General features: G+C 40.7%; 2 protein-coding genes across 5 annotated transcripts in view; one reads left to right on the forward strand and one right to left on the reverse strand.

The window, feature by feature from the left end:
* Window positions 1–1,006: 1,006 nt before the first annotated feature.
* On the reverse strand, window positions 1,007–8,470 carry LOC120541023 (RBPJ-interacting and tubulin-associated protein 1-like). 4 transcript variants are annotated; one of them, XM_039772260.1, is made up of 3 exons: window positions 8,321–8,470; window positions 5,162–5,447; window positions 1,007–1,926 (listed from the first exon to the last, which is right to left on the reverse strand). In XM_039772260.1, the coding sequence occupies exons 2-3, from the start codon at window positions 5,404–5,406 to the stop codon at window positions 1,509–1,511; spliced, it is 663 nt and encodes a 220-aa protein (XP_039628194.1). In that variant the 5' UTR covers window positions 5,407–5,447; window positions 8,321–8,470; the 3' UTR covers window positions 1,007–1,508. The 4 variants fall into 4 exon arrangements, with proteins under 4 accessions (XP_039628194.1, XP_039628191.1, XP_039628192.1 ...); XM_039772257.1 differs by lacking the exon at window positions 8,321–8,470 and adding an exon at window positions 7,781–7,916; XM_039772258.1 differs by lacking the exon at window positions 8,321–8,470 and adding an exon at window positions 7,776–7,916.
* Window positions 8,471–8,546: 76 nt separating this feature from the next.
* The window catches only part of ddx54 (DEAD (Asp-Glu-Ala-Asp) box polypeptide 54), a 30,384-nt gene continuing 13,919 nt past the window's right edge, over window positions 8,547–25,011 (forward strand). The window contains exons 1-10 of the mRNA XM_039772253.1: window positions 8,547–8,828; window positions 12,251–12,365; window positions 12,920–12,990; window positions 16,443–16,631; window positions 18,063–18,112; window positions 19,470–19,511; window positions 20,177–20,272; window positions 22,671–22,792; window positions 23,208–23,269; window positions 23,397–23,528. Of these exons, the coding sequence (XP_039628187.1) occupies window positions 8,691–8,828; window positions 12,251–12,365; window positions 12,920–12,990; window positions 16,443–16,631; window positions 18,063–18,112; window positions 19,470–19,511; window positions 20,177–20,272; window positions 22,671–22,792; window positions 23,208–23,269; window positions 23,397–23,528 (1,017 nt within the window). The 5' untranslated portion in view covers window positions 8,547–8,690. The remainder of the gene's footprint in view (window positions 8,829–12,250; window positions 12,366–12,919; window positions 12,991–16,442; window positions 16,632–18,062; window positions 18,113–19,469; window positions 19,512–20,176; window positions 20,273–22,670; window positions 22,793–23,207; window positions 23,270–23,396; window positions 23,529–25,011) is intronic.

A 25,011-nucleotide genomic window follows, 5' to 3' on the forward strand; every position in this document is an offset into this window, starting at 1 on the left:
TAACAGTCATTTATTTGTTCACCACCCATAAAAAACATCCTGAAAGTCGTCTATTCAGTTTAAAATGTGAAGGGTTTCAGCAAAGTGTCCTAACATTACAAAAAGCAAAACTGTTTCCAAGTGTCACATTTTTATACAACTGCTACGCATGTTGGGTCAGTTTTGACCCACCATTGACTTTAATAGATTATTCACTGCATTTAAGAGGCGTTATTTGTTCACAGCCCATAAAAACACCCTAAATTTGATCTCTTCTAAAAGTTGGGATCATCGGTACTACAGGTTCAAATGGTCAATCAAAATAAAACACATTCCAGGTGAAAAGTTTCATGTCCACAGCACCAAAAAGATGTTTCCAGAACTGGGTCAAAACAGACCCATAAGGCACAGCATTGGGGCCGAATATGAAGACATTATAAGGGTTAAACCAATTCACAATTAAGCATGGCTCTTTCCTGTACTGGCAGAACTAGGTGCAAGGTCATGGTGCCAGTCTATCAAAGCACAGAGAGAGATACCCTAATATTTGCAAAGGGACAATTTAGAATCAGCACGAGAACATGTGAAATTTAGGGGAGGCCTAACTCAGCAAGGACATCCACGAGGTGCAGAATTTGACCATGGACAACGAATCTGTAAGACTACACCCAAGTCCTGCGTCACCACAATGTACCAGAAGTTACTAACAAGCTAGATGGCGCAGTAAGAGATGTAGCCCTAGAGCTGCAGTGTCCTGGAGTTCTGTGTGAAGATTTCACATTCTTCTTTTGTCTGTGAGGATGATGAGACTGGCCGCTGTGGTTTTTATCGAACATCCCATAATACGTGCAGGCTAGGTTGACTGGTGATTAAATTTGTGAGGTCTGCAACGGACCAATGCTTACTTCCTGCCTGTTGCCACCACTCTAGATCTCTCCTGGCCCATTACTGGGAGGTTTCACAAATGAACGAATGGAAGGAAAGCAGCAAACCGATTTGGTAAATGAGAGCAGACGAAGCCATAAAATACAAATCTGTATTTATTTTTAAATTAAACCAGAATGATACACTAGACAAAGAGCAGCATGGTAATTCAGCTTGTAATGGACTGGATAACTGATCTTTCGGAGTTTGACTCAGAGTTTTGATTGTGATCCAACAACAGCAGCTACAGTGTAGAATTAGACTGTGCATGTCCAGCGCCACCTAATTTTTGACGCTCACTCATTTATACATTACGGTTGTGTGGCCAAAATATAAAACATTGGGATCTTTGGTAAGAATTTCATTGATTTGATAGCACAGAATAAAAGGAGACTTTGAAACATCCACAACACTACAAACAAGTGACAACCATTAAGAGGAAGAAATGAAAGGCACAAAAAACAGCAATTCCCTGTACATCCAAACCTTAAACGATGGTGAACAGAGACAAAAACTCTTGGGTGAATTTAAAGTTTGATTGCTCGCCATTTACAAGGGTTGTCTTTCTTTTCTGTATACTTGAACACAATGCAGTTGTTGGGAGTTCAATACCTCCAATGAGGTTTAACATTCACAGAGCTAACAGTCCTGGGCCTCCTGTTGTCCTCACTCAGGCTTGCACTTCCAGGCAGGACATTAGAACGTGTGCTTTCTAAGCCACCAGCTGCTGATGCTGCTCGCCATTTTCTCTCCGTGTACCCATTTAAGCCTGCTGTTGAAGGTCGGTTATCCTCAGCACTCTCCAACCGTTGTGAGAAGTGGCCATTTCTCTTATTGGTTCCTCTTGTGTGTGCCGTAGGAGATGGCTCTTCAGAACAAGATGCCAGCATGGGAGGATACCAAAGCAGTGGTCGCACCTTAAAAGTATCTTCCTTCTTTGACCAGGGTGCTTCCCAAGATGGAGGTTCCAGAAGTGGGCCAAACAGAGATTCGTCGCAGTATGAAGGACTGTGACTTTTTAACCTGAAAGCCAAAGGTGCAGACCTTTTAATGTCAAAACACTCATTTTAAGCCTAATGACATTTAATCTGTTGCTTAATAGCGAGCGATTGTGCGTCATTGACGTGAACAACAAGAGTTGATATGGCAAAGTATTCCATTCAAATATAACAGTGCACACCCAATGATCTTTTAAAATTAGGGTTAGAGTTGGGGTTCCTCTTCCAAACTCTCACTTGTATATTTCCCTGAACACCTAACTATATTGCAGCTGTGTTCTGGACTGCCAGATACTAAGTAGTTTCAATAAAGTGGCTCTTTTTCTTTAAAAAAAGAGGTGAAGTAACTAATGCTGTACCCTCACCTTTCCAGAAGCCCCGGTTTGACTGCCAGTCCACTCGTCATCTGTAATGGGTCTTAAAGTTCTCCCAATGTATTTATTAACGCTCTATCAGTATTCACAATTACGTTCAAATCCCAAACGTGTTATTATCAGGTTCAGTCCAAATTGCCATGGTATATGATGGGGAGGGTGTGGGCTTGAATGTACACTACAAGGGACCGGCATCTCATTTAATGCCATGTCATTAGAATGAGTGGGTTCAGAAATGGAAAAGATCAACAGAAGGGTGGGCAAGACAAACGGGGCAAGACTGTGGAATAATGAGTAGTGTTATTCCTTACAACACTTTGAACCATTCTTCTCATTTGTATTGTAATTACCCCCTTTTTTGACACCCACTGCACGCCCAACTGAACTGGTAAGGGGTATCTCTTTGAACTGCCTTTCCTGGGGTTTCTTCCATTTTTTCCCCTTACTAGGGTTTTTTTGGGGGAGTTTTTCCTCATCTTCTTAGAGAGTCAAGGCTAGGGGGCTGTCAAAAGGCAGGGCCTGTTAAAGCCCATTGTGGCACTCCTTGTGTGATTTTGGCTCTACAAAAATAAATTGTATTGTATAAGGGATGCCATCTACGTGATCTCATCAAGTCTTGGGGGTTTCTTTCAGAATTTCTGTTTGTTACCTCTGAAACCTGGCACTTGGAGGCATTCTCAAATCTAAACTAGCTCTATATGTGTGACTGTAGGTATGGCCAGGAACAAGGCCTCTTTCAGACTGGTATCACGCCCAAGGATGGTTCTGCCCTTACATTCATTGTTGGCAGCGAGGGTTCTGGTGAAATGAGACTCCATACTGGTTAAAGTGTTTTTAGAAAATGAATGTGTGAACATACTGTACTTCTGAAAACACACATTGCATTGCCACGGATGCACATTACTTCCCCACAGGTTATGTAGTGTCACATAAATTGTCACAAACACACATTTGTATTGGAAAAAAATATGAAATGACATTAAAATTACAATCAATATGAAGTCTGAGCAGCACAGCACCATTGTACTCTTTTATTGCATTCTGAGTTTAATCACAGTTGGTCTTTATTTCTATATAGTGAACACCACAAGTCGAGACAAGACAAGATCAGATAAAGCCAAACAGCATCACAAATACACATGGTGACACTGTGTTGTCAGTGAAGCTCAAACTAAATTAATCTGCCTTTGGTCCAAACGAGCAGGAAAAGACCCTCACAGATATTGTCAGGCCTATCAGGGGTGGTTTCCGGTAACTGTCCTGTATGTACACTGCTAGATATGGAGATCAGTGATGGCAGGATAAATCATATGAAAGAAAGGAAACCCTTCACATGTTGTACTGTATGGTGAAGTTGTAGAAATTTGGAGAGGGAGCCCGCTCTGTTCCTTCTTTCTTACTTATTTTAACAGAAAGACCCATGAAGGGATTCTTGATCTCAAGTTGCTGGGCATACAAAAAGTCCTTGGTGCCAAGCTCTTTGATTAATATACTGATAAAGTTTATTAATTTATTTTATTTTTATATATTAACAAAGTAACCAAATGCTGGAGGTGATGTCTACATATTGATTATCAACAGGAAGTGGGTTTCCTTGGTACACACTGTGGCGGACAGCTGGGGATCCTGCCCAGCAGGGACACCTGGAAGGACCAGGAGAGGAACAATACCTCCCCTGGGCCACAAGAGGGCAGCCACCATGATCTACATGGGGGCCACGGGAACAGAGCTTGGACGCTCATCCCTGTTTGGGCCCGTGGCCACTGCTAGGGGGCACCCGGACAATTATGGAGCCCTGGATGGCAGCACTTCCATCACACCAGGAAGTGCTGTCGGCAGAAGATCAGAAAGCACCTGGAGCACATCTGGGTGATGTATAAAAGTGGCTGCCTCACTCCATTTGGGAAGCCAGAGTCAGGAGGCAGAGGATGGAGCTTACGACGGGAGGAGTAGAAGCGGCAGAAGGAAGTCCAAATAGACTGAATTATTTGGTGATTGGTGCACTGTATACTGTGTGAATAGGTGCAGGAAGAAAAAAAGTGTGTGTTATTGGGACATTCTGTGTCTGCCTGTTTGTGTCCGGGTCCGAATATTCCACAACACTAATCTCTGGAAACGAGCCCCAATTCCAGACAAAATAAAGTAAATCTTATATTCAAGAAGGGGCATATGAGGTAGGAATTAAAGATACAGGAAGGATATTTAGGTATATGGAAATCAGAAAAGATGGACATAATCTCAGAATGGAGTTCTGACTATTGAGACCATTATGGAGTTCTGCAAAGGTGAGAGTTTTGATTTTATCTGTTCAGTCCCCTATATATATTTTTATTTTACTTGAAGAAAATAACATTCCATATAATCAAGTCTAACTTATGCAACTAAGAAAATAACATTACCTACAATCAAGTTGAATTGAACAAAACAGAATTCAACCAGACCTGTGCCAGTCCTCTATATAATCCAGTTATATTGTTTACTAAAAAGTCCCCATTTTGTATGCTTTGATATATTGTGCTGCCCTGCAGACAGTTCTCAGATGTGGCGCTGTTTGTGTTGTATTTTCATTTTAGTGTTTATCCACAACAGACTTGAACACCTGAAATGTTTACATATTTCAATGAACATTGACAGGTAAGTGACTGGTTCAGGATCAAAGTCTAAGTCTAAACTGGCACCACTAGTGTTTAAAACAAGACCGTACAGCCTGTCAAATCTGGGAAAGTTTAAATATTTATAATAGTAAAATATACCAAGACATCTTTTCAGATTTAAAGAGAACTTATTGGACTGTCATGAAATGATTAATCAAATCAGAGTGTGCCTTAGCAGTAATGCTCATAAAGCTCAGAGAGTACCTGACAATCAAAGCCTAACTTTACTCACCTGTACTTGTTTTTCTTCCTATAATTTGGACTTCTAGGTTTGTGTTTTTCCACTGGTAAAGCCATGGTGGTCTTAGGCATCACAAATGTTGCTGGACTGCCATTACATTGCAATGTCCCTGTGGGTTCTCGGACAACTGTGGCTAATGGCTGTGGCATAGTATGCTGCCCCTTGCGAACTAGAGTTCCTCTTGAGGAGTGGTGGCTAAATGCTTGGAAGCCAACCACAATCAATTCTACGGACATCTGCTCCAATTCAACAGGGCATTTCGGTGAGGAAGGAAAACCTAGGAAATTAAAAAGAGCAAGACAGTTTAGTCTTGGGGGGCCAGAGATTACCAATAAACTTCACAAAAACAGAAGACAAATGAGGGGAGACCATTCAGCCTGTTTAACTTGTTTTTTTGCTGATAGACAGATAGATGTGAAAGGCACTATATAATAGATACATAGATAGATAGTGTAGTTGCCAGGAAGGAAGGATAGGCAACCTGGCCAGGATAAAGAATGGATTCATACCTGGCCAGGATGCCATAAGGGAAGGCCTGAATGAATGGGCATGCAGTTCATTCCCCCAGTCAATAAGTAGCAGTGTTCCTCAGGGCTAAACCCAATTAAGACGCCTGCAGGGTGGCATGAGAGTTGGAGTGCGGAAAAGCAGCCCTATCGGGGTCTTAGGATGCTACCAGAGAGAGCTGCCGGGGGAGGACAGCCCTAGTTTCCACATGACCTGGAAATGCTATGGACTACCTGGGCATGAGATTGGAAGCAGTTCCCAGGTAAAATTTTAAAAACAGCCTGCCGCCTAACTTAAACGAGTCAGAGTTGGGAGGCAGCAGGCAACACTCTACGATGTGGAAGGACAGAATTGTGAACTGGTGTAATTTTGCTGGTGTTCTTGTGAAGAAGGGTCTGGGAGAAAATAAATCATTTTATTTTTAAACTGGAATTGTGTTGCACATTTCTGTGCCTGTAGTTTGCGGCTTACTGGTGCCCCCTTGTGGTTACAACTGATGGATACTGTATGAAAGGCACTATAGGATAGATAGATTTGAAAAACACTATACAGTACGATAGGTAGATTTGAAAAGCAATATACGATAGATAGATAGACAGATAAATAGATAGATGATGACATAATACAAAGACTTAAAGAGACAAATTTTCTTTTACAAAGAAAAGGAGTTGGCCTTGGTTCTGGAGACCTTTGCTTCTGCAACTTTAAATTTCCAACCATTGTCTTTTTTTGGAAGTAAATCTCTGCTATTATTTGATTTTAATATTCATTGAAATCCCTGCAGTGGATTGTTAGGCTAGAAAATGGAGCGTTTTATCTAAGTCTCAGAAATTATCAATAGCATAGACTTGTCTTGAAAGGCTGATTGCATAACCCATTTACTTGAAATGGCAGAAGTGCCAACATGCCACAGGTATATATGTGTACATGCGATACACTGGCATGTTAGGAACAATAAAAATTAAATTACAATAAAGTGGAACACTGTATTGACTGCCATACCCAGGTAAGAATGAAAAGGAAAACAGCAAATGTGCTATGTTTGTATGTTCTACACCCAATAACAAGTAGCATTTGACTCTTGTTTATTGATGATGCTTGTACTAACAAAATATAAGCAAATAGTGCAAGTATAATCGCATTATGTTTTTACCATTATTATTTCTTTTTCTACAATGTTATATAGAATGAGTAATGTATGATATACTATTTGTAATCACATTTAGCCATAAATGTATTGGTCAATCCCAATGCCTGTAAGTGAGAAAAAAACTAGTTTCTGCTTGCCTGCGCGTTACTTCCAGTACCATGGGCATCCTATATGACTCCCAGGCCCGCTACTTGGCAGTGAAGAGTGTAGATGCCAACTGCTATAGAAAAATGAACCGTGGCTTCCTGTTTATTTAGTTACGTACACCAGCCCACTTACTCACCCATCTCTCTGCCGATTTGTGGATTTTAGCTCAAAATAGCACAACTGTGGCAGGGTGAACGTGACGCTGCTCTCGGGTTTCTTAAACTTTCTAATTGCGATATATTTGGCACTAACGATCGCTTCTCACTCCCCTTCAGCATCGTGGCGCATCACCGAAAGGCGCTACCGCACACTGACACTCCGGTGGCCGAAGTTGATTTAACCTAGTCTCTAGTCCAAATGGGTGGGGTCTGCCCTTGCAAACATTTTCTCTCGTCTCAAAAAGGGATCGGTCTAAGATATTAAATTACTGATCGGTCGCATCTCATGCTATTTAATGTGATTACTGGTTGTAATACGATGTTTTAGACATGCATTCTGCAAAAATCATATCAATCAGCAACGAAACTGATTTAGTTTTAAGGAGGTTCCCGTTTGGTGCCTTGATCAAGCATGAAATTTGTGTTAGATTTACTGTACCTTATTAGAAGTCGTCATTGACTGGAATCAGTGACTTAGCTATCATGCGACACCCCAGATCCCCCATTTTAGCGCTCCGAGACAAACTGCCAACCCACTCAAAAAGGCGAGGAGCCCAAAACGCTCACGATAATAAAAGGCTGTCACAAGTCCAAAAAACAAGAAACAAAAGATGCTGTCTCGTTCTTGTAACCCTCCACTTACCTTACCTTTAACTCTTGACACTTGGCGCGTAACTACCCGTTCGCTGCTAGGTTACCAACTAAGATCCCGCCCAAGTAAAAACAAAAAGCGATCTTCGAAAACCACACAAATCACTCAAAGTAGAGGCGGGGCGCAAAGAATCGGGAAGGGGGCGGATACGAAGGGAACCAATCAGATAACAATATGGGTGCATTTAACTGCATTCAAGGTGACGATTGGCCATTCGCCCGTCAGTTATCGCCACCTAAACAGATTTAACACGCGCGGCTACAATTCTCTTTCCAAAAACAACAACAACAAAAAAGAAATTGGTGGAAAACTCTAAGCGCATCTTTCGCCGTATGTTTTGTGAAATTTAAAAAAATCTTAACAGAATTAATAATAATATTTTACAGTCTATGCTCGTCAACTGCAATAACAGTCCGTGCCATTGTAGCGAAGGGGTGGTCAAACGTTGCAGTATCTAAAACTAGAAATTCTGAACATTAGGAAATGTGTTTGAACATACCGTGTATAAACGGCAATGTAACTTCAGCTTTACTTACACTTGCTTGGTTTCTATATACATTCGATCGCAGCTTGGTTTAAAATATTTGAAGAACTTTCAAAAACTATAACCTTTTATGCATTGTCCCTATAATAAAGAAAGTCAAATTTCACCATCAAGTGCTGTTGTATCTGAACATTTGTTTCTATTCACTAAAACGACCGTTTTCTGTGACGTTTATTTGGCGCCCCCCCTAGGGGCCGCTTGTTGGTCGCGCTCACCCGGATGTTCTCCGCTAGGCGCACGTGTGCGGATTGGTTGGCTGCCCTCGTGTGAGGGAAGAGTAGACGGCTGTCAGACTCTTCTTTTTGAATTTTCTCATACTTGGATTTTTGTTTTGTCGACGTCCTGGTGACTCTAAAGAGAAGATGGCCCAAAAGAAGAAAAGATTCACTAAAAAGAGAAAGTCGACGCAGCGTGGGAAGGCAGCCGAGTCCGATTCCGATGGCGGCGAGTTCGAGGTGGCCACTGGAGTTAGTGAGATGGCGGCCTTGGAATCTAAACAGGTGAGTTTTAAAAGTGATTCTGAAGTATGAGTAGGAATCTGTGCTCGTGATCGGGAACTCTAAGTGAAGTGGAAGTCTGCCCTGTGAGGTCGGCCTCCTTCCTCACAGTATGTTGCTGTCTGATTTATATGGCGAGCAGATTGCCGAAGTTGCGAAATTAGTTGATCTTTTTTTTTTTTTTTAATAACAATACATTTTATTTATACAGCGTTTTTCCCGTGCTCAGGTTGTGCAAGCAAACAGAACGCGAACATATCACTTCAAATAAATATACAGTAAATAATCGGTGTCACTTGTGTTAGCGAGTGTCGTGCCTTAAGGTATAACGTATCATGAGAAACGCCATATAAATTGCAGATTTGGTAGACAGGGCTGTTTATTGGTTAAAATATCCATTGATCTTGTAAACCTACTTCATCCTTAGTTAGGGGACGGGCAGAACCCCCCAGTGCTGAATAAACCGGTGGGCTGATTTCAAGGATTCATGCCAACAGCTGTTCGTGGCAGGGTGACGCTTTGAACGTTGAAATGACTTCATTTTTGTTCGATGTATTTGTTTACAAGCCCAAAGCTTTTGCTCACATTTATCATTAAAAAAGGTTGAAATTCATAAAGGAATGCAATGCATTTAAAAAAATATTTAAATTCATATACAGTACCTTCAGAAACTATTCAGAACCCTTCACTTTTTAAAATTATTTTAGAGCATGGGAAAGGCGCTGTAAGAATCAAATGTAGGATTATTTTCACATTGTGATGTTGCAGCCTTGTGATAAAATCATTTAACTTGATTTTTCAGATACATCAGCCAACAGTCGGATACCCTCCAGGTCAACAAAGCGAAAACATTTTAGAAACAATAGCAGCAAATTTGGTAAAATCTAAAAAGAATAGCCAGAAATAACATTTTGATCCAAGTGTTTATCCCCTTTACTCAGTACTTCAGCGAAACGCCTTTGGCATCGGTGCCAGGAGTTGTCTTGGGCCTGACTCCGCAAGCTTCACACAACCATATTTCAGATAGCATCCCAGTGCCAAGGGGCAGCGCCTGAGGATATGTGCCAGTGTTCTTTGGCACTGTGGGCGCTGGTGCTTCACATCTGCAACACATACAGATAATGCTTGGAGGGATGGATGGCTAAATACACTATATTGCCAAAGTATTGGGACCCCCCTCTTCCAAATCATTGAATTCAGGTATCCCAATCACTTCCAGGGCCACAGGCGTATAAACTCAAGCACCTAGGCATGCAGACGGCTTCTACAAACATTATTGAAAGAATGGGTCGCTCTCAGGAGAAACTCGGTGAATTCAAGCCTGGTACCGTGATAGAATGCCACCTGTGCAGTAAGTCCATTCGTGAAATTTCTTTGCTGCAAAATATTCCGTGATCAACTGTTAGTGGTATTATAACGAAGTGAAAGTAATTGGGAAGAACAGCAACTCGGCCACAAAGTGGTAGGCCACGTCAGATCACAGAGCGGGGACAGTGCGTGCTGAGTCTTTGTGCAGAGTCAGTAGCTACAGACCCCCAAAAGCTCAAGAACAGTGCAGCGTAGAGAGAGGGCGCCATGGCATGAGTGGCTCTCCATGGCCGAGCAGCTGCAAGTAAGCTCTACAACTCCAACTGCAATGCAATGCAAAGCAAAGTGTCGGATGCAGTTGTGTAAAGCCTACCACCACTGGACTCGAGAGCAGTGCGGACGTGTCCTCTGGGGTGACGAAACACGCAATCTGATGGACGAGTCTGGCCAGGACAACGGGACTCGCCTGACTGCAGTGTGTCAAGTGTAACGTTTGGTTGGTTGGGCTTGGCCCCTTAGTTCCAGTGAAAGGAACTTTTAATGCTTCGGCATACGAAGCCATTTGGGACAATTTCATGCTCTCAACTTTGTGGAGACACTTTGTTGATGGCAACGTGACTGCACACACCCCAGCGCACAAAGCAAGGTCTACAAAGAATTGGAGCAGCGAGGTTGGTGTGGCTGCACTTTGGGATGAATTAGAGTGGAGGCCGCAAGCGAGCCAACATCAGTGCCTGACCTCACCAATGCTCTCCTGGTCAAACATTCCCATAAACACACATCTACACCTTGTGGAAAGCCTTCCCAGAAGAGCTGAAGCTGTTAGAGCTGCAAAGGGTGGGCCGACTCCATATTAAAGCCTATGGGATGTCGTGTGTGTGTGTGTTAAAGCAAGTGTCCCAATACTTTTGGCAACACAGTGTGCATTAAAATACAAACACAGCATGCTTAGTCTTTCAAACCTCCTAAACACTCCAGCCATTGTTCAGTGGCGTGGACACAGTGGCATCTCGGTAACTGCATGATGTTTGTGTCGCGTCATTGCCAAGTGACCATTCCAGGCCATAAATGATTGGTCAAGAACATTCAGCTCAAGTATGTAGACTTATATTAATCTCAATGTCGGTGTGTGAATAATGATTTTATTTTCAAAAGGTATTTCTTGTTACTGTGTCAATTGCCTGACATATAAGTGCAGACGTTTTTCACTTCTGTTCTGCTGTCCACAAGGCATTTGAAATGATTGTTTCACGTAACTCGTGTGCAAGTCCAGCCATACTAATATTACTCGATTATTATGTCAACTTTCCTGCATCCTTGTCCTTCAGCATTCTTTCTTATTTTGTTTGCATGCGTCACTGAAAGTTCTTTTCAGATTAAGGCGTAAGGGCAGTAGGCCCTCCATAAACAGTTTAAAGAAATGACGGTTAGGTGCCTCAACAAAGCCACAAGAATTGCCAGCGGTTGGTTCGTCTAGTAAAAAGGAGCCAAACTGAATACAAATTCACTGAATAATCCAAGTCAGCTTCTGGAATTTTTGTTGTGATTTTAGCCTTCAGTTTCACGAAGTTCAGTCGAGTTTCTTCTAAAGCCACATTTAAACAAAGGGGTCGCCTCCTTGAGCCCTGCTGCGTGCGTCAGTTAGAGCAACTGCAACACCTTAAGCACCTGAGCTTAACAAAACATTCGCAAAGACAAATCTGTTAATAATTTGGTACAATTATAACTTTAAAAAGATGTTGAATATCGATGCAACCAAGAGAGATTGTTTACCAAATAAACGTGTGTGAAATTTGCTCATTTAAAAAGTGGAATTACTTGGTTTGTGTCAAATACCCACAATCCCCTGCCACATTTCAAGACCTCATTGGTCAGTGTGATGACAACCAGACGTAAATATCCACAGAGGTTTGCGCATTTAGTTTTAAATGCGTTTAAATGCTCATGATTGTGTATTTGAATTTATTTCCTTGTATCTCCAAAGGTTATGTCATGTCTTGTGTAAACCCAGAGACGGTTTCAAGTGGGAAGCACGCTGTACAAGAAAATAGAGGTGAAGATCTTAAAGTGGTGCCAGGGTTCTAATTCCATTGTTTGTCGTATTTTGTCCTGTTTAGATTTTACCCAGCTTTCCAACAACAGAATGCATGTCTGATGTTGAGCCAGACACCAGGGAGCTGGTACGAGCTCAGAACAAGAAAAAGAAGAAGTCGGGAGGTTTCCAGTCCATGGGTGAGTGCAGACAGACCACTGAAAACCCTTTTCTTTCAGCCATATCAGAATATATCTCTCTATTATAATAACAAATTCTTGGGTTGATACGTGATCTTCTCGGAAGACACTTTAACGTCACGTGAGACAAAAGGACAGCTGCTGTACAGGCTTTTACATGATCGACACGCAGCGCAGCAGAAACAAGCCAGCAGCTGATCCATCCTCATCTCCTTAGCGTGCATTCAGCCCCCCCTTCGCAACGTTACTGGCGGAGACGTGAAGTGGCTGGAGGGGGGCGGATTAGTGGGTTAAGCGCAGCGAGCGGGGAAAAAGCCTCCTAGTTATATTAAAGCAAGGCAACCAAATTATTCTGCCAAAATGAATAACCTCCAGGGTACATTTTTATGCCAGGGATGCCTTGGCATGTTATCTGGTGTAAAAGTTCAATGATCCGTTAAACTTTTGGGTAGTCAATGTTTTTTTTGAATTTTTGGAGGAGTGATCTGAACAAATAACATGAATATTTCAGTGACTTTTCTGTGACATTGACAATAGTATCATGCTCCTTTCAGGATTGAGTTACCCCGTCTACAAAGGTGTGATCAAGAAGGGATACAAAGTCCCCACGCCAATTCAACGCAAGGTAATGCTGCTCTTTCGGTAGATGGGTCACATGTTTGATGTTAATTTGTCATAAAGTTTTAGTCCCCCTTCATTTTATCACAGTGATTCTGTTTGTATGATTATGTTTGAAATGTTCATAACATTTACAGTGACTAAAACAACACTTGTGTGCCTGCCACACTGCTCGTGTTTCTGCAGTGCATTCAACGTGCTTATTGTTATCATCAGATCTTTTCAAGGTCCCATCAACCTTCTCTATCAATTAAATTGAAAATGGCTTTTAAAAGTCTAAAAAATTTCACAAATGGTAATTTTTATAAATCTTTATCTTACTGATGACCGTGAAATACTGTTAACTGTTAGAGTCATTCTGCCCTTACGGGGTTAAGGTGTGTTTCACCGTGAAAATTAATCTGATGCACAACGGATGCTATTATATGTGCCAATTAATCATTTATGGTTTACAGACCGTACTGCCTGATGGAGTTCTGTGTTACTCTGTACTTTATCTAGTGCTGACATGATAGTATTGTGCTCAATAGATTGTGTCCCCCCCTGTCCAAAAGGACACCAGGTACTCTTAACAGCTCCATAGCAGGCCCTTTATCAAGTAAGCGTGAAACATAATATTAAATATAGGTATACGTTAAGAAAATTTTGGATTGTTCTAAAACTTCCTCATTTTTTCTTTTTTGTTTTGCAGTTCTGCCTATTGAAATTCTGTGTTTTCATTAGATGGCTACGAATTTTCTTTTCTCACATTTCATCCTAAATATTTAAGTCAGGGGTGCCCAACTCCAATCCTGGAGGGCCCCAGTGGCTTCAGGTTTTCATTCTAACCCTTTTCTTAATTAGTGATCTGTTTTTGTGGTTAATTAACTTCTTTTGAATTAATTTTAATTGACTTGTGGTTTTTAAGATTTGTTCCGCTGAATGTCTTCATCGTTCCTCTGAATTGCTTCATTACTTTCCTTAAATGGCACCCAAACAGAAATGAAATGTGAAGTGAGTGAGCCAACCGAAGACCAACTAAGTCAGGGCCTCAAACTCCAACCAGCTGCTTAATGAGGTGCTGAGTCTTTTTGTTAATTAAATCCGCTCTTTAATTCCATGGCTTGTTGCTGTCTCACTGTACAATAGCGGACATTTCTGAAATTGTGGGTTTTCTCTTCGAGCAGATAAGCATTCCTGAGACCTTCATCTTTATTTATTTTCAGATATCGTATGATGGACACCAGTTGTTTTGGCTCATTTTGTATTTCATTATTGTTTGGCTGCTAATTAAGGAAAAAAAAAACAATTAAGGGGTCTGAGTCTTCAAGAGCAAGTCAAATAAAGTTAATTCAAAAGAAGTTAAGTAGCAGCAAAAACAGATCACTCATTAAGGAAAGGGTTAGAATGAAAACCTGCAGCCACTATGGCGCTCCAGGACTGGAATTGGGCACCCCTGATTTAAGTGAACTGAAGGCCTAAGCTGAAATTAAGACACTCTTTTCATTGCGCCAATTGAGTAGCATCACTGCAATTCACTTTGGTGACGAGGATGGGATTTGCATTGTGGTCAGGGTAGAGGGATGTGGTGACGCTGTGTAGAAGAAGTGGGGTCTGACAAAGAGGGGGAGAGAGAGAGTCAGCTGTCACCAGTACGCACTCCACTCTGTGCTCAGTGATGGGGGTCTGTGCAGCTGACGGAAGGGGCTCGCTTGTAAATCAGATGTTGCTTGTTTAAAACTGACCACCAGCAGTTCACCGCAGTGCAAATATTCAAACTGCAACAATAATGCAATTTGGAATCATACACGTTAATAATATTGAATGTTGCTTTGCGCCTTACCCCACTATAACATATTGCCCATGGAGGAGGAGCGAAAGCTTTAAATATTTTTACAAAATTTCGATCTCTGTTTTTCACCACATCTCGATGTTTTTGGGTCCTCTGATAATAAAAACATTGATGTTTCGATGATGGGTGTGCGTCACGGTTTCTTCAGGACGGTCTAGAGCTAAAACGGCTAGATGGAGAAATACCAAACTCGAAGATTGGCATCAGAGCGGTAAATAGTTGCTGAAATATTATGGAAGAGTTTGGGTGACTTGGTTCAGAGGGTGCAAAGCCGACCGACGCTCAAATCCAAGTTCTTTTTTAAATTTTAAAATGGATAATTCACATACCCTGCATGGTCTTACAGGTGTGTGTTTGTTGTATGTACTGGTAATTTGAATTAAAACAAAATGTCGTACAATGCAACATTCAATTCAAAATAGAGACAGTGTGCCACAATATGTTGAAGTGTAGTAGAAGTCGTCTCCATTTATGTAGGCAGAGATCTGTCACAGGCCGTGATAATTTTACTTTAGGCCCATTGTTTTATTTCTTAACATCCTCTTGAAGGAATCTCTCATGAGAATAAAATTAAACATCAAAAATAAAGTACGTCAACCTTCAAGATATGTTAAACAGTTCTCGTATGGCATATACTGCACATCCACCCATCCATTATTCAACCCGCTATATCCTAACACAGGGTCACATGGGGGGATCTGCTGGAGCCAATCCCAGCCGGTACAGGGCGCCAGCCCACCGCAGATATACTGTACATTTTTTATTTTTAATATGTACAGTAAACTTTTTGTGGTCAAGCACGAGTGCTGTGCTTGACATGTGATTGATCTGTTTATTTAGCATAGAGAGAATTTTGCATATGTTTTATTCTGGTATCTAGCATTAGCAATATTTGTTTTAATAAGGCAGAATGGGAATCTATTTAGCAATAGAAAGGAAAAAAAAGACGGTTGTCCATATTGGCAAGTAAACGGTTTCTATCAGTTTTTGTCTATGAAGCCGGTGTTTTGATAGTAAATCCCCCTTTAGTAGGTAATTTTCGAAGTACTTATGGGACTTATGTGCTTTAATGACCCATCTACGTGTGGAAGTGTGTGTGTGTCTGTCTGTCCGCCCAGGAAGTGCGAGGGCTACAGCATGAAGCTCAACGAAAGCGACAAGAAAAGAGAAACCAGTTTGCCGCTAATCAACAACGGAGGCGAGCACATCAGCAAAATGAAAACCGCCAAAAAGAGAGCCTCGCTTAACCGCTAATGCACAAGCGATGTGATTGATTGATTGATTGATTGATTGAAGTTCCAGAATCCATAGTTTCTAGGCACCCGGGCTTTTTACAGCACGGGCTTACACAGCTAGTTGTTGTATATTCTCCTTTGAAGTTTTTGTTCTGGTGCAGTCATCTGCAAAGTTTGTGCTTGAGTGACATGGTTGGTGGGTTTTTAATCCAACTTTATTAAGAAAAATAAATATTTGCCTCCCAAAACTGAGCATTTCCCAAGTATATATGTAGGTGTATGTGTTGTATGTCATTAATGTCCTTGCAAGGTCAGCTAGGAGGTCTGTTTTGTAGAGTTATGAAGTGTTGACATAATTTGTAATGATTTCTGTTTTTCCCTCTGGCAAATCAGACGATTCCACTCATCCTAGATGGTAAAGATGTGGTGGCCATGGCACGTACAGGCAGTGGAAAGACCGCAGCATTCCTAATCCCAATGTTCCAACGCCTGCAAGCTCCATCTGCACAAACGGGCGCCCGTGCTGTCATCCTTTCACCTACGCGAGAGCTGGCACTGCAGACCTTGAAGTTTACCAAGGAGGTATCGTAAAGCTTATCTTACCTCTTCAGACAGAGAAAGACAACGGGCCCTGGCAGGGCCTACTTTGATATGTTTTTAAGTCCAAGTTTGACACGCTGAGAAGTTGCCTTCTCTAAATTAAAGTGCTGTTCTCCACTGGAGTCCAGCGTTCGATTAGTCAGAACTGAAGATGGAAAGCTGATAGTTGTAAGAACTTCTCTTCTCCTTGCCAATTCTGTATATTGTACGTGTTCCTTCTTGGCTTTAGCTTGACAGTTTCTAACTTTCTATACTTAATCTTCAGGGTGCCCACAAAAACAACTTCTTGATTTTAAATGGTTACAAAATTAGGGTTAGGGTTACTGAATTTCCCATTGGGTCTATCTGTCTGGTGTACAGTATCTATCTATCTATATTGCCCAGAGGGGACTGGGCGGTCTCGTGGTCTGGAATCCCTACAGATTTTATTTTTTTTCTTTTTTTGTTTGTTTTTTCTGTCCACCCTGGCCATCGGACCTCACTTATTCTATGTTAGTTAATGTTGACTTATTTTTATTTTTTACTGTGTCTTCTATTTTTCTATTCACCATTTTGTAAAGCACTTTGAGCTACATTTTTTTGTATGAAAATGTGCTATATAAATAAATGTTGTTGTTATCTGTCTATCTATCCTATAGTGCCTTTCACATCTGTCTCTATCTATCAGAATTTATTGGAATATTCTTTCACCTTTAATGCTACAGTTTCATCAACTCTAAGTTTCATATGGTATTGTATTGTCTGAAGGTTGTAACTTCTGCATCAATTGCAACTTATAAGGGTGAAAGTGCAAGCAATTGTGTAAGATCTTGCTAACCGTGCTCTTTGGGACTCTTGGCTAGCTCTGTGCATTGAGTTTTTCGGGCTCCGCAAAAAGGTTTCTTTGACGCGATTAACAACTTCCTGTGAGATTTGTGGTCGGCCTGAATGTCCCTTTTTCTGGTCACAGTTGCAACCTTCCTCAACAAAATGGACTTGTTAGTAGGCGGATGCACTTGAAATTTGCGCTTGAAACGCTGCACAGTCACAACACTTTTTGTTGTATCAAATTCCAACACACACCAGCTGTGTTGCTGTCGGGCGAGCGCCATCTTGAATTTCACGGTCCGCTAGCGGTATAAGGAATCTGTGGGGAAAAGAAGAAATGTTGTGAGTTAATGTATTTGCTGTCATCTTATTTATAAACATATTCCAATAAGTTTTGATTTTGTAACCATTTAAAATGAAGGAGTGTTTTTGTGGGCACCCTGTATTTCCTATATACACACAGTGTGTTTTTGAAGCAGTTTACTTTAGCTTTTAAGTAAAAATAAAACGTTTTCTGTTTGAAACACATTGGTGTCATTCTGCTTTTTACTTAAATATTGTCCATAACTTTGTCAGAGCAATAATGCAATATTTTATTTATTCCAGCTTGGCAAATTCACTGGTTTAAAGACTGCAATTATTCTTGGTGGTGATCGGTATGTATATTCTATTTCTAAAAAGTCAGAAGCAATTTTCTTTTTATCATAATATTGTAATAACATGCTGTGTGCGTAGTTTCTTTGATGTTTTGAGTATTTAGTATTTGTCTAATTTCTGTTCAGTATATTTCACCTTGAGTGATTGGCTCATGTATTGTGTGTGAAATGTGGCCGTTTGGATTTTTCAGCCTCGGATGTAGAAGACTCAGTTGAGCAAAATGTTGGGAAAGCAGTTCAGGGAGCCAGGGGTCGCCAACTCCAATCCTGGAGGACCACGGTCCTAAAATATGCATTTAGCAAAAGCTTACATAATTTTGCTGTATACAGCGCAATATACATGTAAAGAAATATTATTAATTACATGTGTTACACACACACATTGATGCTGCAATTGTGCTAGTGATGTACTGTAGGTTTAGGTTTTTTATTGTGTGTCATGTTTTGGAACTTGGGTTCTTATATTTAGTGTGAGGTTCATAACGTGTGTAAGATAGATCTATAGTGTCCTGTTTATTTTATGGGAGTACATGTAGTAAACAAAGTAAAAGTGTGTGTTTGTTTGTTTGTGTGCTCATTTTACAGTGAATAAACTTGGGTTCACTGTTTTCATTCTTTAGCAGCATGGCTGCTTCTAAGCTTTGGTCACTGGGGTTGCACATTTTACGTGTGTGTGTTGTTTGGCTTTTGTCCTGTGTAAATGGGTGATTTCAAATTGACCTAAGTGCCAATGACGGGCAGGTGCCTTGTGCAGGCGTGGTCCGTGTTGCTGGTGTACGGACTGCCTGCTTGTGTCCCTTTAATTGTATTATGTGGATTTTGATAATGGCTGGGTATTTTCTACCAATGTATAGGGTGGTCCAGATCTAATTACGCAATTTTCATTATGCTATAACTTATTAAGTTTATTACATACAGAATTTACAAAAAATTATTTTTGTTGCCGATAGATGGCAGCAACTGCCCTGCATTCCTGCGGTTGTCAGTCGAACGGCGGGTGCGACGTGTTTGCCTTTTCTCGATAACGGGCAATGTTTCAGAGGTACATTGCATTAAAAGTTGCATAATTAGATCTGGACCACCCTGTATTTGAGTAAATGAGTGATAACTAAACTAAATCTTAAACAGAAATTCATGTTTTTCATTTCCATTTGTCTATTGTTTAAAATTATAGCCATACATGCAGTCAGTCTATTGAGTGATCTAGTGTGACAGCTGTCAAAAATTTTTAGGGATTGTTGATAATTATTTAGCTCTTAGTTTTGTATCTGTTCTCTGTGTTGAATATAGTGAGTGTATCATTAAATATATGTTTTTGTTAAATAGTCGTATTCATATAATTCTGTTTTCTTCACAGAATGGAAGATCAGTTTGCAGCTCTACATGAGAACCCTGACATGTAAGATCTGTGGCTCTGACTTCTCTCAGGTTTATGACCCAAGCTATAACTGAGACCCACTTGACATAACTTTTATTGTTTAAAGAGCTGAACTATTTCAATTGTTTTTTCCCCTTTTAGTCGTCATTGATTATTTTACTTCTTTCTAGGGTTATACCCTACATTTGTTAGAGCATTATAAGCGTTACAGAATTCCTTGAACAAATTTCTTCCCTATATTTTTGCAGTTACTTGAAATGTAAAGTCTCTGCATACAGTGTCAAGTCAAGTTGGGGAGCCTGCACTGGTACAGCGCATTGCCGCCCCCACCACACGACGAAAGAACTTGGGATCCCGGTTGGCAACCCCCCAGGCAGACACGTGGTCCAATCCCACCCTCTGGAAATGACCCTCTATCTGCCGCAGCCAGGTGTTAAGTGGGCAACCACTTGGCTTGGTCCAGCCACTTGGGTGCCCAACATTGAGGATCTTGCGACCCGAATCACCCTCAGGGAAACGTGCCGTAACTGCCGCTCCCTCACGATGCACAATGTGTGTCATTTTAAATTATACTGTATAGAATTTCCATTTGTATCCTTTAGTTTGTAAACAATTGCTAAAAGTAAGAGCGTCATGTGGTAATTTTTTTTTTATTTATCTACAATTTTTTTTTTTTAATCTTGCAGAATCATTGCAACACCTGGACGTCTCATGCATGTAGCAGCTGAAATGAACTTAAAGTTGAATAATGTTGAGTATGTTGTCTTTGATGAAGCTGACCGGTAAGTAACTCTGTGGTAACAATACTCAATACACATATACACTCACTGGCTACTTTATTAGGTACACCAGTTTGTAATGGAAGTAGCTAATCGGCCAAATGCCCAGCAGCAACTCAATGCATCCATGCATTTCAGCATGTAGATGTTGTCAAGGTGACCCGCTGAACTTCAAACTGAGCATCAGAATGGGGAAGAAAGGGGATTGAAGTAACTTTGAACGTGGCATGGTTGTTGGTGCCAGACGGGCTGGTGTATCTCTGAAGATGCTGATCCACTGGTATTTTCACACACAACCATCTCTAGGGTTTACGTAGAATGGTCAGAAAAAGGGGAAAATATCTAGTGAGCGGAAGTTGTCTGGGTGAAAATGACTTGTTGATGCCATAGGAGAATGGCCAGACTGGTTTGAACGGCTAGAAAGGCAACAGTAACTCGTAACAACTTGTTACAACTGAGGTATGCAGAAGAGCATCTCTGAATGCACAGCATGTTGAACTTTGAAGCAGATGGGGGGCTACAGCAGCAGGAGAAAACACCGGGTGCAACTCCTGTCCGGTAAGAACAGACGACTGAGGCTACAGTTCTCACAGACTCACCAAAATTGACAATAGAAGACTGGAAAAACGTTACTTGGATTGATGAGTCACGATTTCTGCTGCGATTTTCAAATTGTAGGGTCAACAACATGACCGTTCAACAACATTTATTTATATAGCACATTTCATACAAATAATGTTGCTCAAAGTGCTTTACATGACAAGACAAAATAAGAATTAAAATCAGAACACTAATTAACAAAATAAAAGTAAGGTCCGATGGCCAAGGAGGACAGAAAAAACAAAAAAAACTCTAGATGGCCAGAGAAAAAATAAAATCTGCAGGGATTCCAGACCATGAGACCACCCAGTCCCCTCTGGACATTCTACCTCACATAAATGAAGCAATCCTCTTTGTCTTTAGGGTTCTCATGGAAGGACTTGATGATGACGGTCACGTGGACTTCTGGCCTTTAATCCATCAATGTGGGCACATCACGGTGCTTTGATCAGGTGGTGGTGGCGCTGGTCGCCACCAAAGAAAACCGGAAACAGAACAGAAGAGAAAGTAGGGGTTAGTACGGATTTTGGAGCCACCATGAATAGTAATGATAATTGAATATACAGAGCATCAGGATTAAACTAAAATGAAGTTATGAGAAAGCCATGTTAAAGTAATGTGTTTTTAGCAGTTCTTTTAAAGTGCTCCACTGTATCAGCCTGGCGAATTCCTATTGGCAAGCTATTCCAGATTTTAGGTGCATAGCAGCAGAAGGCCGCCTCACCACTTCTTTTAAGTTTAGGTCTTCGAATTCTAAGCAGACACTCATTTGAAGATCTAAGGTTCAGGCTGGTGTGCTGTTGGTGTAACGATGTGGAGGATATTTTCTTGGCACACTTTGGGCCTCTTAGTACCAACTGAGCATTGTTTAAATGCCACTGCCTACCTGAGTATTGCTGATGACCATGTCTATCTCTTTACGATGATCTTCTGATGGCCACTTCCAGCGGGGTAACGTCCCATGTCACAAAGCTCAGATCATCTCAAACTGGTTTCCCAGGCATGACAAGGAGTTCACTGGACTTTCAAGTTCAAATGGTCTCCACAGTCACCTGATCTCAATCCAACAGAGCACCTTTGGCATGTGGTGGAATGGGATATTCACCCTAATGGATTTGCAGCCAGCTAATGTCCAACAACTGTGTAATTCTGTTATGTCAATATGGACCAAAATCCCTGAGGAATGTTTCCAGCACCTTGTTGAATTGATGCTACAAAGAATTACGGCAGATACTGTATGAAAGCAAAAAGGGGTCCAGTCCGCTACTAGCAAGGTGTACCTAATAAAGTGACCGGTGAGTGTATACCAAATGGGACACAAATCAAAAAACTTTGTACTTTGCATGCCCAAAATCAATTTGCAAACTGGTCAAATATTATTCTGCCATACTTAACACTCGCACAAATCCATATACTTGAAAATCAAACGCATGCATATATCATCTTTTAGGTGCTCCACATTCTGTTTAGTTTGAGAAAATACACACAATTTATTTTTAGAAAGCAACGTTGTCTTCATTTTCCCTTTGGCTGTTTTGCATCCCAAAATCTGATTTGTACAGAAGTCTGTGCAAAAGCTAATTGATTTCAAACATAAACGAGGCAAGTAACAGAGTGTCACTGGAAAAAAGAAAATGTATCACTAGTTGTAGAGTTTTTGAAAATAAAATATAAATTAACGTGCTATGATTGTCTGTATAAAAAAAAAAAAAAAAAAAAGAAGAAACAAATAACGCACACATACAGAAGAAACCGATTGGGCTACTTGTTGTTAATGTTTTTTTTTTTCCACCGATTTTAGGCTTTTTGAGATGGGGTTTGCCAGTCAACTGCAGGAGATCATTCGAAGACTCCCAGAGAACAGACAGACGGTGCTCTTTTCTGCCACCCTCCCCAAGCAATTGGTTGAATTTGCCAGTGCCGGTAAGAGCCATGTTAATCCTCTTTACCACTTGGAATGCGTGTTTTAATTAACAAAGACTTAAATAGACGAATATTAAATTTTTTATTAAAGATTACTTTCACAAACCTGACACAGGCTCGATTTTCACAGTTAATATAAATTATGATAGTTCAAATAAATGCATATATGCATCCTAAATAACAAAAATAAAAAAAAAAATGTTACTTCCCACCGGCAGATAAAGTAGCCTTGTGAATAGTTTTTTAATGTGTACATATATATCTTTTATACAGTAACATTAAAACTGATCACCATTTTGCTGTGCCACACAAGCTTAATATTTCGATCTTGACTGTAGTCCCACTGCCGGTTTATTGTAGTTGACAGCTTGAAATGCAATTATTCTGTACCAACAGATGTATCTGTCATTCCAAGGTTTAATTGATCCAGTTTTAGTTCGACTTGATGTGGACACCAAACTAAGTGAGCAGTTGAAGGTAAGGGGAAGACTATATTTTTATTTATTTATTTTTGTGGTTGTTGTTGGGTTAACTTTCAGGGCTCCTCTGCATGTACAGCCTCGCCCAGTGGAGGCATTGTAACTGTCCTCTGTTTTTCGTTTAGTTAGCGTTTTTCTATCTGAGGACAGATGACAAGCCAGCTTTCCTGCTCCACATGTTGCGGAATGTTGTGAAACCCCAAGAACAGACCGTTGTTTTTGTAGCTACAAGACATCATGTAGAATATCTGAAGGAGGTGAGTGCTACAGAAACGCTTCAGTCAGTAGTGACATAGTGACACATGAGATTTTTGTTTAACATTTTTTTTTCTCAAAAAACATGTTTTTTTGCTTGAAAAAATTACATTTTTTAATTAATTCTCATCTTTGTATTTTCAAACATGCAAAACATTAAAAGTGCAAAGTCAGAAGTGTATAAAGTATAATAATGGTAGTGATAATAATACGAACAGCACGCTGCACATGTGCAAGTGACATGATCATCACTTTCGGATTCCCAGAATCACTTTTAACTTCACTGACTGTTTCAGTTTCACAGCCTGAAGACAGATTCATCTCATTGTCACTGCTGACGCCATTATGAGGCTAGGAGAAGGTGCGGTTACACCGTAACGCTCTGGCCTGATGATTACACAAGACACCTATACCGTTACCCGAGTAGTGCTCGGCCCTAATGCTCATGGCACTTTTACAGCCCGAGTAATCCTTGGGTCTTACATGAGATGCATCTGTACCGTTTCCCGAGTGACACTTGGGACTAATGGTTACAGCATTGTCTTTACAGCCTGAGTGACGCTCGGGTCTAACGCTAAGGAGGTTAAGTGGACAATATTGTATGAAGCAGAAACTGGAACCTGCTGCCACTGCTTGGTGCTTACTTGGTCTTGACCAGAGTCCTTTACTTTCTGATTCTTATTGTGTTTGTATTTTTTGATGTTAAAATCCTACTCATCTTTATAATCCTATGAAAACGAAAGAATTACTTAAGTTCCATATTTTTACATATACAGTGGAACCTAGGGTCACGAATGTCTCGGCCCACGTACAAATCAGGTTACGACCAAAAAAGTTCGCCAAACTTTTGCATCTTTTCACGACCACACACTCGGGTGACGACCAAGCCAGTTTCCCTTCTGGTTTGTACACACTGATGATTTCCGCACGTGTTCAGTCTCTCCCTGGGCATCAAACAAGAGAGAGAGAGAGCGAGCGTCGGGGCTGGCCGCGTAAGGCTGAGATGGCAGGGCTTGTTTTTAAAGAGATTGATTCGAGCATTGTTTTAACCTCGTATTTAATGAAGCCTTTTTTCTATTGGATTTTAAGCTCCACTTCACTTCTGTTTACAGCGATCGGTTCGTAGCGTGCATTGTTGCAATGTTATTTTTCTTGGTTGTTTATTAAATTACGGATTTTTCCCCTGTGCTTAAAACTCATTAAAAAAGTGTTTATAGCAAGCGGTTTGTAAGGCTATAGTGTGAATTCTTGCAATGTTACTTTTCTCTGTTCAAGGTTTTCTCAGTGTTATTCAATGTTTTTACATTTAGTTTACTATTACGCTGTGCATTCTATGGTATAATGAACTATTTTTGTGCTTAAAAATCTTTAAAGAAAATATATTTACATACAGTTCGTACAGTATGGAACGGATTAATTGTATTTACATACAGTCCTATGAGTGAAATTACTTCAGGTCACAACCAAAATTTTGGAACGAATTAC

Source organism: Polypterus senegalus, chromosome 12 (assembly GCF_016835505.1).
Source record: "Polypterus senegalus isolate Bchr_013 chromosome 12, ASM1683550v1, whole genome shotgun sequence".
Classification (NCBI taxonomy): domain Eukaryota; kingdom Metazoa; phylum Chordata; class Cladistia; order Polypteriformes; family Polypteridae; genus Polypterus; species Polypterus senegalus.

Excerpts from the sequence above, each read along its gene's own strand:
- LOC120541023 (XM_039772260.1), bottom strand. The coding sequence starts at position 5,406 with ATGTCCGTAGAATTGATTGTGGTTGGCTTCCAAGCATTTAGCCACCAC. Across the intron at positions 1,927-5,161 it reads AGGAAGAAAAACAAGTACAG|GTTAAAAAGTCACAGTCCTT; the intron begins GTGAGTAAAGTT and ends TTTGGCTTTCAG.